At 35.8% G+C, this 13,282-nt stretch overlaps 1 protein-coding gene across 2 annotated transcripts; it reads right to left on the reverse strand.

Annotated features, from left to right (window-relative positions):
* Positions 1-1,342: 1,342 nt before the first annotated feature.
* LOC110815383 (phosphoglycerate mutase-like protein) lies at positions 1,343-4,274 on the reverse strand. 2 transcript variants are annotated; one of them, XM_022043176.2, is made up of 10 exons: positions 4,135-4,274; positions 3,587-3,646; positions 3,378-3,485; positions 2,922-3,001; positions 2,601-2,691; positions 2,284-2,358; positions 2,086-2,174; positions 1,890-2,009; positions 1,724-1,768; positions 1,343-1,647 (listed from the first exon to the last, which is right to left on the reverse strand). In XM_022043176.2, exons 2-10 carry the CDS (start codon positions 3,644-3,646, stop codon positions 1,626-1,628), a joined length of 690 nt encoding a protein of 229 aa, XP_021898868.2. In that variant the 5' UTR covers positions 4,135-4,274; the 3' UTR covers positions 1,343-1,625. The 2 variants fall into 2 exon arrangements, with proteins under 2 accessions (XP_021898868.2, XP_088077975.1); XM_088221849.1 differs by lacking the exon at positions 4,135-4,274 and having other exon boundaries at positions 3,587-4,094.
* Between the last annotated feature and the right edge of the window lie 9,008 nt (positions 4,275-13,282).

The following is a 13,282-nucleotide window of genomic DNA, read 5'->3' on the forward strand; positions in this document are numbered from 1 at the left end:
AACAGACCATGTTGTAACAGATAACAAATAGTAACTTCCGTATGCGCAAAAAAATTACATCTATATTGAAAATAATAAATAACAGAGATAAAGCAATTCGATTTCACAGTTCTCAAATTGAAACTTCAAAGAAATTTTCAAGTGAAAATTGGAGTAGTTAGCCGCTCATATTGAGTTTAGTACACCAGTAATTGTTTAAAACTAACAAAGAATATCAAAAAAAGAAAACTCTACTTTCACTATTTTTCCTCTGTTTTACCTCTTCTCCACCTCTGTTTTTTTTCTCTCTAATCCACCCATGTTTAAAGAGTGAAGTTATGTGAAGATAGGTTTTTCTCCCTTGATTTCAACCTTTTCTTTCTACTTTAAAAATGCCATTTGACTTGGTTTCCCACCTCTAGATAAATACAAGATTTTCTTTTAGTTTGAAAGAATCCTGAAAAAAAAAAATTAATATATGTTGTCGTTGTTAGGGTGCAAGCCTTACCCAAGGCTTAATCGTGTACGGACAAACTTTCTTGTGCAAAAATTAGTTCAGCTAGGGGATTTTCTGGAATTGGCTCCTATATTTATGCTTGCATTAGAATTCAACCAAATTTCTTTCGTTATGGAGTAATTGATTTAATTATACTCTCAAGCTAAGGACCAAAATTGACATTTATACACACTATCCGGGGATAGTGAGGGATAAAAGGGTTCATTGAAAATTAGGAGGATAGTGAGGGATAAAAGTTAGTTTGAAGTTAGAGGAAAAATTGAGGGATGCATTAGGAAATTGATTACCTCTGTATTTCATGTTTTTTAAATAAAAAGAAAAGAAAAGTTTTACTTTTCTAGTTGATTTTTCGCTTGTATGCCGCATGCCTAGGACATAGTTTATTTTTCATATGTACTGAGCGTGTTGAAAACTCACCCAATTAAATTCTCATCTTTTTTAGATTAGGGAGAAATAATAATAGATTGAATTAGGATTTCATATTCTGCTTATTTCAAGTAAGTTATATTTTAGTTTTAACTCTACATATTTTGTATTTCGTGATTTTGTAATTTAATATTACAATAGTACAGGTGATAATTAGTTTACGTTTCCTCATTATTATGTGTTATAAATAGCTAATTTTTTGAATTAGTCAATATCTGACAATTGTAGTTCTCTGGTAGAATTGCGGACCATCACAATAATTTTTTTAAAAAATATTAAATAAGATTTTAAATTTGCATAGATACTTTATAACATATTTTTAAAATAAATGCAAATATACTAAACATAATACTTTGTAAAATATAAAAATATAAATATACTTTGTAATATATCATGGGTAAATATTCACAGTTAATGGATATGAAATATTTATTTCTGTTCCATTACACCATCATTATTCCCAGCAACGGGTATATAAGGGAAACAAGTCGGCAATAACATTACAAATTATTACAATAAAAAATTACATATATATATATATATTTGTATATAATTGTCAAATAAAAGAATAAAATAAATAATGCAAATACAAATCAATAATTAGATTTATTCCAACAAAGCAAGGAAGAATTTCCCTTCAATTTGTAGGAAACACTTGTGTCTTTCTTCTGCACCGTTGATCTTATAAGGTCAACCCTCGGTGTTAGTCTGATTCCATCACAGTGCTGCAAATTGGTGGGAAAAAAAAAAAGTCAAGTATTTATTTTTCCTGGAAATTACGGAGTAATTAATTAATTATACCTTTTGTCAACAATAACCACCGTACGAAGTTCACAGTTGCCAAATCTGAAAACAAAAATTTACGAGTAGACCAAGTCATAAATATATTTAATAATATGATTTTTACTCTGTAAATTTAATTTATAAAGTAAAATTTTATTTAAATTACTAATAAAATTAAAAATACCTTTTGCAGAGCTCAGTTTGAATAGATAGATCACAGTCACTTCCAAGGGCAAACAGCATGTACTGCAGCATTATACCATGGCTAACAATAGCAATCTCTTTCTCTGGCCTCGTCCATAACCTTGATTAAAAATTAATTATAATTTTGGATTAATTAATAAAAGCTAAAAGATTTTTAAATAATTAGCCAAGATTACCATTGCATAAACTCCATTCCCCTGGCTCCTAATTCTTCCTCAGACTCTCGAGCATCGGCTCTCCACAAATTGTCATCTTCGCTTTCCATCTGTACGTTATTATTAATTAAATTATTATAAATAATTAAATCCCTTGTTTCATTTTTTTTTTATTATTATTATTATTAGAACAAAGTAATTTATAAATAAAATACTTGCCAATGAAAAGTCAATATTTGGGAAAAGAGATCGACACTCGCTCACACTTCTCCTCTTGTCCGACGGACGTTCTCCCTACGCCAAAATTAAATAATATTTAATTATTATTATTATAAAATAATTAAATTAACAATTACGTGCATATATATATATATATATATATACATGTATGGCAATAATTAATTTATAAATTAACACATAAATTCATCTATCTACTTCACTGTTCTGAAAATACTCATTTACTAATAATTGATTGGCAATAATTAATTAAAAAATTATAAATTAAATAATAAACTTTAAAAAATTTGGAGTCTTACATTACGGTCTCGAGCGAGCTCAAGTGCAACAATCGAGGGGGTGCAACACTGATCATCCCCACCAAATACTGCATTAGCTGTCTGCATCGTCCTGTAATTTCCGGAAGCATCACTTTAATCATAATTGATTGAATTATTTTTTATTAAAATAATAATTATTTAAAAAATTTATCAGAATCTATACACATATATATATATATGTACACACAGAAAAAGTAAAATATAGTTTTATTAATTAAAGAAACTAGGAAATAATATGTAATTTAAAAATTAATAAATATTTATATAAAATAAACTGATAACAAGATTAAAGTGAAAGACCTCAGTAATGGGGAGGTGATGACCAGGTCGACCCTCTTGAGCAGTCCACTTGCAATAACTTGGGTTCGCAGGTTACTAGCCTGTTAATTTAATTACATACATTAATTAATTACATCGAACAACAAAATGGTTTTGCTATGTGAGAAATATGATGAAATACGTAGGTAGTATTTTGGATTAATGTTTTTTGAGCACACTTATAGTTTAATTTTCTAATAATATTGTTATATATTTTAAAATTAAAAATTAAATTTTAAGAAAACAATTCATTTTATATAAATAGAGCTGCTTTTTTATTTTCAATTACTATAAGTTATAAAATTATTTATTTTTTGCAAAATTTGCGAACATAACTTAATTATTTTTAATTTTTATTAAAAAAAATATAAATATTAATAAATTTTGATAATTAACTTAATAATTTATTGTAATTGTTTTAATGATCATCATGAGTACCTGCTGCCAGCCTAGAGGAGAGAGTTGTGCATCGAAAAGGTGAGGAGATAACAGAAGATTCCGATCCTTCTCTGCTGCTATATTGTGCATTGCTTGTCCATGCCGCACCTGTAAACATTATATTAATTATAGAATTCATAAATCAATTAACCATAATTAATCAAAAAATATATATATATATATAATTACAAAATTAAATATATACTCACCAAGTGAATAATTTTACAGTGGTTCAGTGGGTAGAAATATCGAGCTCTAGTTGAATCCATCTTTACAAATAATATGAGTAATGTGTAAGAAAAGAACTACAAAGGAATGCAATATAATTTATACAGCAAAAATGAAACATGCAGAAGATCATATATATAGATTTGATTCGTGGAGAAATTACAAAGAACATTAGAACCAAGTTCGGAGAAATTTAATTAATAAATATAATACATTTTTGCATGGGAAATCTCAGATAGAAATTCCTAGCTATCATAATTTAATTAATACCAGCGCGTTAAATTAAACATCCAGAACATTCAAGAAGATGTGAAAGCGTGCTACAAAAAGAAGTTAATTGTAAATTTCTCGTAAAGATGATAAATTTATAAATGCATGCATGCATTGCGTTTACTAAACGCCGTATACTGTAATATCCCAGAATCAAAATATCAAAATTTATTTAAAATGCCCACATATGTGTATGTATGCATACATACATATATATATATATATATATATGTATTTGGGAGTTTAATTGGTGTAATACATTAGAATTAAGAATAACGAAGAAAGTGTTGCGGGAAAAGCTGCAGGAACAGGCAAAGAAGGTTTTTTTTTTTTTTTTTTTTTCTGGAATTTAAATATTGGGACTTTTGCTTACGCAGAAAAGAGATCTAGAGACAGAAAGGGGACTTATAGCTTATATACATAAGTAAGCATACATCTTTACATACGTGTGTGATATATATATGTATAGACATGTATGTGTGTGTGGAAAACTTTCTTCGTGAGAATGATTTTGAAAGTTTGCTCTTCTTGGATTTTGGTCATTCAATTCTTGCAAGTTGCAGTGCACAAGGGTCAAGACAAAAAAAATCAAGAATATCCTGATTTTACAAGTTTTCTAAATATGAATTTATATATTCAATTAATTAAACAATACAATATAATTTTCTAACAACAGTACATAAAGACATAAATTTAAAAAAAATTATTTTATTAACATTAGCAACCTAATTTTATTTATGATTATCAAATATCAACTTAAAGTTTTTTGTGTATTAATTTTTTCACTTATACATAAATTTACAGATGAAATTAATTGAAATGCATTTCATATATTTATTAATGTATAAATTGTATGCATTATATTTTTGGTCAAAATTTTTCAAAAAATAAAAAGACTGATTCAAGTTTGTTATTTAACAGTGCTAAGCAAAGTCCAATTCTTTTTTAAATTCTTTAATATATTAATATGATTTCTCTATTTTTTTTAATTATATTTACCAATTTAAAATTAATAAAGTAATAGTTTACATATTCAAACTGATTTTTAAATTAGGTGGGAAGGGTGGATTCCATAAAATTAGTTCATACACTAAATTAATCATTATTCACGGAAGTTTACTAATTATATATTATTATAATTTCTCCAGGTAATAATAATAATATCAGCAATCCAAATTTACACCCTGCACATACGTTTATTAATCTCATCATGCTACATATAATAAATTGAATATAAATTAATAATAATATTTTGCATCTAAATTTATTTAATTCATCCTACTCACAATCAATCTGATACAATTTTTTCGTAAAAATACAGATTGAATTTAAACTAATAGGACAACGATATCTACTATGAATAAACATTATTAAGAAAGTCGTGGTCGAATTGGACACAGCATTAGCATGTAAATGATCAAAATTTTTTTTTAAAAAAAATATTAGACAAACTAATTAATTCATTGAATAAAAAATAATAATAAACTATTTTAAGAACATAAATGAACTTAATAGATCTTAAAATTTTTTACATGAATTTAAGATCAAGTAATTATATTTGTAAAGTTTATTAATGCAGTGACTGGAAAAAAATATAGGTAGGAAACGACGCCGTTTTAAAGAGGGAGAAAAACGACGTCGTTTTGAGTAAGCTGGTAGGATATAAATAGAGGTCGGGAAATGGAGAAGAAAAAAGAAAAAAAAAAAGAAAGAAAGAAAGAAAAGAAAAAAGAGAGAAAATGAGAGAAGGAAGAGAGCGGGAAAGAGGAAAAGAAGAGGGGAAGGAAGGTTCCAGAAAGAGAGAGAAGAGAGTCGGAGCGGAGGGGAGCAAGAAGGGAGAGGGAAGAAGGTCGCAGATGGACGACGATATCGGCAGAAAGAAGGAAGATGGAAACGGGAAGTACGATGAAAATTTCAGTTGCATTGGTGTGGTGTGAGTTGTGAACTGTTTGCAGGTTGCAGAGTCCGTAGGGGGTGTGACGGAGCTGAGAGGTGGAAGTAGCGGTGGAGTGTGGGATTATTCCGCACGTTCGCGGAGGAGGCTGTGGGAAGCGAGAGGATGGCGATGTTTGGGGCGTACGGGGAATCCGTGGGGGAGAATGAAGGTTGTGCGAGGAGCACAGAGGGAGGACCACTGAGAGGAAGAGTGAGTGAGAAATCTAGTGAGTGTGGGGGGAGGGGGGGATCTGAGATGACAGGGAGAGTTGTGTACGTGAGTGGAGGCGCGGAGTGAGTCGCAAGCAGAAGGGGACGTATTTGGTGAGCGTCCAGTGGAAGGGGTGAGTGTAGTGATTGAGACGGAGTGAGTCAGGAGGCTTCGAACCGCCCTAGGGAGGCAAAAGTATAAAGGAAGCGAGAAGAGGCAGAAGGATAGGGGAAGTGGGGCGTGAGGGCGGTGAGTGAGAGAAGAGTACCGGATTGTACGATGGAGGGGACTAGGATATAGGAATCGGGGAGTGATGAGGTTCGGATGAGGGAGGAGGTGTAACATAACAGTAGGGAGAGGTAAGTTTGGAGGGGGCGGAGAGTGTAGTTGCTTCGGATTAGGATGGTGCAAGAGTAGATGGTAGCGTGTGGGTTAGGATAGGAGAGTAGGGGCGTGTCGGTGAGGTGTAGTGTGGGCGTGTGGAGGAAAATATGTGGGTATAGGTGCTGTAAATTTGGAGGTGGGCGAGGGATCCTTGCCGGCGTATGCACGCAAGGGTATTTGGGTGTGTGCGTGGCCTAATGAGGTCGAGAGGTAGAGGAGAGAGTGTGAGTCACCGATGTTGGTGATATGAGATGATGGTATTTGTGTGGGTGCGTGGCCTAATGAGGTCGAGAGGTGAAGGAGAGAGTGTGAGTCACCGATGTTGGTGACGTGAAATGATGGTACTTGTGTGTGTGCGTGGCTTAATGAGGTCGAGAGGTGGAGGAGAAAGTATGAGTCGCCGATGTTGGTGACGTGAGATGATGGTACTTGTGTGTGTGCGTGGCCTAATTAGGTTGAGAGGTGGATGAGAGAATATGAGTCGCCGATATTGGTGACGTGAAATGATGGTACTTGTGTGTGTGCGTGGCCTAATGAGGTCGAGAGGTGGAGGAGAGAGTATGAGTCGCCGATGTTAGTGACGTGAGATGATGGTACTTGTGTGTGTGCGTGGCCTAATTAGGTCGAGAGGTGGATGAGAGAATCTGAGTCGCCGATGTTGGTGACGTGAAATGATGGTACTTGTGTGTGTGCGTGGCCTAATGAGGTCAGGAGGTAGAGGAGAGAGTATGAGTTGCCGATGTTGATGGCGTGAGATGATGGTACTTGTGTGCGTGCGTAGCCTAATTAGGTCGAGAAGTGGATGAGAGAATATGAGCCACCGATGTTAGTGATGTGAAATGATGGTACTTGTGTGTGTGCGTGGCCTAATGAGGTCGGGAGGTGGAGGAGAGAGTATGAGTCGCCGATGTTGGTGGCGTGAGATGATGGTACTTGTGTGTGTGCGTGGCCTAATTAAGTCGAGAGGTGGAGGAGAGAATATGAGTCGTCGATGTTGGTGACGTGAAATGATGGTACTTATGTGTGTGCGTGGCCTAATTAGGTCGAGAGGTGGAGGAGAGAATATGAGTCGCTGATGTTGGTGACGTGAAATGATGGTACTTGTGTGTGTGCGTGGCCTCGTGAGGTCGAGAGGTGGAGGAGAGAGTATGAGTCGTCGATATTGGTGACGTGAGCTAATGGTACTTGTGTGTGTGGGTGGCTTAGTAAGGTTGTGAAGTAGCGTGGTGAGTGTGGGTACCCGATGTTGATGATGTGAGGTATTGGATTGTTGTTGTGTGTGTGCTATTGATAGCCAGAACTGTTCTTTTGGGGTAAGATCTTGATGGCCAGTTGTAGGGGAATTCTATAGTTTGTTTTGGGTTGGGTAGGATAATTGCATATAGACATTTCTGAATTTCTTGTCACTGCATACTACACCTGCAATTTGATTTTTATCTTATTGAGTTATGTGAACTCACTTCTCATCATTAACAGATGGAGTAGGAACGGAGCCGGGATTCGAGATGCTGGTAACGGAGCCCAGTCTATAGTGCCATATGGCACAAGTTTTAGTTGTGGCGTATGGTAGTGTGTAAAAGTTGTTTTAGTATGGATATTGATTTCTGGAAATGCATGATATTGTGTTGTTATGTGATGTAGAGGTAGAATTGTATGTACATTTGGTTTGGAATAATGAGCAGTGGACAAGTTTCTCTTATGCGTGATTGGAATGACATGAGATTTGCGTGTCGAATCGTAAGAGTGTTTTATCTTATGCCGTTAAGGAAAAAAAAAAGGAGTGTTACAATTAATTCTATATCTTCCATCTTATCATAATAAAAGTATTAAATATTAGTTACTTCTAAAAAAATAAAGTAAAAAATAGGTATTAAAAAAGTATACCTCTCAAATTTATTTATTTATTTGTGTTTTTAACCGTCTTTTAATGTTCAAAATAATTGACTTGTGTAGAGTCACACTCACATATTTAAGATTTATTATATTTTATTCTTGATATGTTGAAAAACAAAATAGAAAGACGCAACTTCTATGTAATTCTAAATAAAATACATCGGTTATTTACTTTTTTAATAATAATAGTTATTTTTAAAATTTTAATTAAAATTTTTATATAATTTAAAATCAAGTAATTATATTTGTAAAGTTAATATGTTAACACTTTGTATCTTCCATCTTATCATAATAAAGTATTACATATTAGTTTCTTCTAAAAACTAAAATATCATAATTTATACCTCTCTCTCTCTCTCTCTCTCTCTCTCTCTCACACACACACACACACACACACAAATACATATATATATATATATATTTGTCTTTTTGACACGTATTCCTTTTTTTTTTTTTTTATGTTCAAAACAATTGACTTCTATAGAGTCTCATTCATATAAAAGATTTATTGTATTTTATTGATATGTTGAAAAATACAATTAAAAGACGCAACTTCTATGCAACTCTAAGTAAAATATTATGTTGTTTACTCTTTTAATAAAATTAAATAGTTGATGATTTTAAAATTTTAAATTATTAATAATTAATTACTTTAAGAATTAAAATTTTATATTTTTTATTCGCATCTTCCTATAAGTCTATCAATTTGAAAGTGTGAATTAAGGACCAATTCACCAGCAAACTCATGCACATATATATTTTCCAGGTTGAATGTGCATATCATTAATTGAATATTATAAGAATATTACACAAATAAAAAATTAATAATTTATATTATAAAACAAAATATTTTATGGTTGAATACATTATATACATCATAAATATAAATATGAATAAATTAAAATATCATATTTATCTCAATATGGTGATATTAATCAACGTAATCACCAACTTTTTATATATATATAAGATGATTTGGTGAACAATATTTAGTTAATTATTTATTTAACGGCGGTTATAAATTTATAATTCACGAATGGTGTTGATGCGTGAATAATGGTTGGTTAAGTATGACTTTTCGATCTAAAATACTACTGTTTGGAGTTTTTAGTTGAATACAGACCAGACCCACACGCTTACTCGTCGGTCGTCAAATTGAAATTTTAATGGCGTCCAAAGTCAAAATTTCCTGGTTAGCATATTGAAAAGAAAAAGCGACGTCGTACTTGCCATGTTTGACGTGTTAAGTGTACAAATCACAAAGGAGAAAAAGAATTAGGAAAAACTCCACATATTTCTAACAAATTTACAAAAAGTAAATTTGGAATAGTTTGAAGATTTCCATCACGTAATATTATAATTGAACGTTATACCCATTCGATTTTTAAATAGGATACTTAAATTATTCAAGTAAAAAAAAAATTTATAAAATAATTTTTAGTTCTTTAAAAATGAAATGAAAACATTCATATTACCTTTATAATAAAAATATTATTTTGTTTATCTAAATAACCTTAACTTGTATTTAATCAAGATGTAAAAATTTGTCTCTAATTGCAAATGGTAATAAGGGAGAGTAAGATTTGCAAAAGATTAAGCTTTATGTTTGAATAATTTAAATAAATTGATTAAATAGACTTTTTTTTTATATACAAAATAATGGTAAAATTCAAATTTTACGATCTGAGACAACATTTGTGCCACAACAAGGGGTTCACCAAGGTATAATGGATACGAGCAATATTGAGAAATACCAAAGACTAAACCCTCCGGCCTTCAATGGGGGTTTTGATCCATTGGTAGCAGAAGACTGGATAAAAGAAATGAAAAAATTATTTTAAGTGATAACCGTGACCACTGAACAGAAGGTGCAACTAGCCACATTCATGTTAAGAGAATCAGTAGAGCGTTGGTGGAAATAAAAAAAAAGGAGCTCTGATCCCCCCAATCACTTGGGCGGTGTTCCTGGAAGCTTTCAATGCGAAGTACATTCCAGATTTTCTAAGACAACGAAAAGAAGTAAAATTCACAGAACTTAGACAGGGAAGATTGCCAGTAGCTGAATATGCCGAAAGATACATAGATTGGGTCGGCTTACACCCGAAGTTATGATGAATGAGGCGAGGAACGCTAGGGGATTGCAGCCAGAGTAATATCACCAAGTAGCTATGTTTGCACTACCTACTTATCAGATGGTGTTAGAGAATGCACAACTGGTAGAGACACTGTATAAGGAACATCCTGAGAATAACAGGGAATTTTTCAATTATAGACGACCGCCACCCCCATCTGGCCAAACAAAGAAGAAGCAGAGAATGGTACAAGATCTAACACCAAGTCACCATATTCCTCTGAATAATACAGGCTGCACGCGGTGTGGTAAGAACCATGGAGATCAGCCGTGTATGGGTGGTAGTCGGGGCTGCTACCGGTGCGGGAGTACTCAGCACTTCGTGTAATAACTGGAAAAAGAAAAAAAAAAGGAGAGAGAGGGAAGGGAAAACGACGTCGTTTCACAGAGGTGAGAAAACGACGTTGTTTTGCAAAAGGGAAAAACGACGTCGTTTTGCAAGGGGAAAAATGACGCCGTTTTGAGGAAAAACTGGGGTGATATAAGTAGGGGGCGGGAGAATGAAGGAGGAGAAAGAAAAGAGAAAAAAAGGGGAAAAAGAACAGAGGAAGAAGGGGAACAGGAAAGAGAAAGAGGAGAGGAAGGAAGGTTCCAGAAGAAGAGAAAAAGGAAGCGGAGCGGAGAGAAGAGGAGATCGCGGACGGTGATAGCATATTCGGCCGAAAGAAGGAAGATGAAAATGGGAGGTACGGTAACAAACTTCAAATACGTGTGTTGATTTGAGTTTGAAATGTTTGGATGTGTGGCGTACGTGGTCACGGCTTATGGAAGTAGCGGTGTACGTAGGAGGGCGTGTAGGGTGAGTATGTGTAGTAAAGCGGGTGGAAGGAAGTTGGTCGTGTGAGAATTGCGGGAGGAGAGAGGGAGAAGGTGACGGCACGGGTGGAGGCCGGGAGAGTGATAGGAGCGTGGAGTGAGTGGAGGTCGGGAGAGAGCGGGTTGTGTGAGCAACGCGAGAGGAGAGAGGAAGATGTGTGAGGTTAGTGAGCGGTGTGAGAGGGAATGAGTTGTGTGAGGAACGCGGGGAAAGAGAGGAAGATGTGTGTGAAATGTGTGTGAGTGAGCGGATTGTACGAGAAACGTGGGAGGAGAGAGGAAGAGGTGTGAGGTTAGTGAGCTGTGGGAGAGAGAACGGGTGGTGTGAGTAACTCGAGAGGAGATAGGAAGATATTGTAGCGCGAGGACGTAGTTCGAGAGAGAGATAGGGAGAAGCAGTGGGTGAACGCTGGGGAAGGGAAGGATCCGAGGGGTGAGTGAGGTGAGAAAGATGGTGTGGCTGGAAAATGTAGTCCGAGAGAGGTAGGGAGAGGCAGTGAGTGAATGCTGGGGAAAGAGAATGGTCTGCCGAGTGAGTGAGATGCTTGAGGGAGTGGAGTGGGGTAGCTGGAGCCTTGGGGGAGAAGAACGGTGTGAGTAGGGGCATCTAGGACATCTCGCATGTAGCGGGCGGAGAGAGGCAGTGGGAGAGAAGGAGTAGTGTGTGTGTGTGTGTAGCCCGATGGGGGTCGATAGGTGGACGTTGGTCGCCGATGTTGGTGACGCAAGTGAATGAAAATGGTGTGCGTGCGTGGCTTGGTATAGGTCGAGAGATGGTTAGTGGTCACCGATATCGGTGACGGGAGAGAATGCTCAGAGTGTGTGTGAGTGGCCTGGTATAGATCGAGAGATGGCTAATGGTCGCCGATGTTGGTGACACAAGTGAATGAAAATGGTGTACGTGCGTGGCTTGGTATGGATTGAGAGATGGCTAGTGGTCGCCGATATAGGTGACAGGAGAAAATGATTAGAGTGTGTGTGTGTGGCCCGATAGGGGTCGGTAGGTGAATGATGGTCGCCGATGTTGGTGACGAAAATGATTGAAAATAGTGTGCGTGCGTGGCCCAATAGGGGTCGATAGGTGGTTAATAGAATGATTAGAGTGTGTGTGTGTGGCCCGATAGGGGTCGGTAAGTGAATGATGGTCGCCGATGTTGGTGACGAAAATGATTGAAAATAGTGTGCGTGCGTGGCCCAATAGGGGTCGATAGGTGGTTAATAGTCGCCGACCTTGGTGGTGGGTGGTATCACTGGCACGCCTGGAGTGCCGTCAGGGAACGGAAGCCCTGGGTAGGTAGGATTGTAGGTACAGGAGGAGAAACTGGAGTTCAGTAGTAAACTGTTGGTAAAGGCATAGGGTTTTATATTGTTGCATTTTACACCTGTATTTTTAGTTTTACTGTACTGAGTTAAATGAACTCACTCTTTCCTTTTTACAGATGATGTAGGGACAGAGTCCGGACTGAAATTGTTGGATTCCGAACCTAGTGTGTAGAGTAACAAGATGAAGATTTTCGTTTTCTTTCTTGACCGAATGGAATGTGTAAAATTGATGGTAGCATAGATATTGAGTATGGTTGTATTGTGTGCGATGTCTTGTACATGATTGTAGATTTATTTTGATCATTGAATGAGGGATTGTGCTAGTGTTTCCTTATGCATGACCGATTGGTTATGGAATTGGTTGCTTTGTTAATTACGTCCAACATAAAAAAAGAACGGGGCGTTACAGTTGGTATCAGAGCAAATTAAGAGTACTAATGATGGGTGCCACTATTATGCAGGTGAGTCGAGGGAGGTGACGAAGAAGGGAAGGGGCCGACCTCGTCGTGAGCCCACCCTAGGGGCCCTACGACGAGCCCCAGGATTCCACCATGTACCACTCGCTGCATTTCAAGGGCCACCCCCGTGTCACACTTTCCCCCTCCCGTACAGCTGAGACACGCTGCTGGTCCATCGGCAACCCATGCAGAGCAGTCCGGCGTACAGCAGGAGGACTTTAACCAACTATGCAGAGTAGTTGAGAGCCTAGTCACC

The sequence above is a fragment of the Carica papaya genome, chromosome 1 (genome assembly GCF_054855325.1).
Source record: "Carica papaya isolate Zhongbai chromosome 1, ASM5485532v1, whole genome shotgun sequence".
In the NCBI taxonomy this organism is placed as follows: Eukaryota; Viridiplantae; Streptophyta; class Magnoliopsida; order Brassicales; family Caricaceae; genus Carica; species Carica papaya.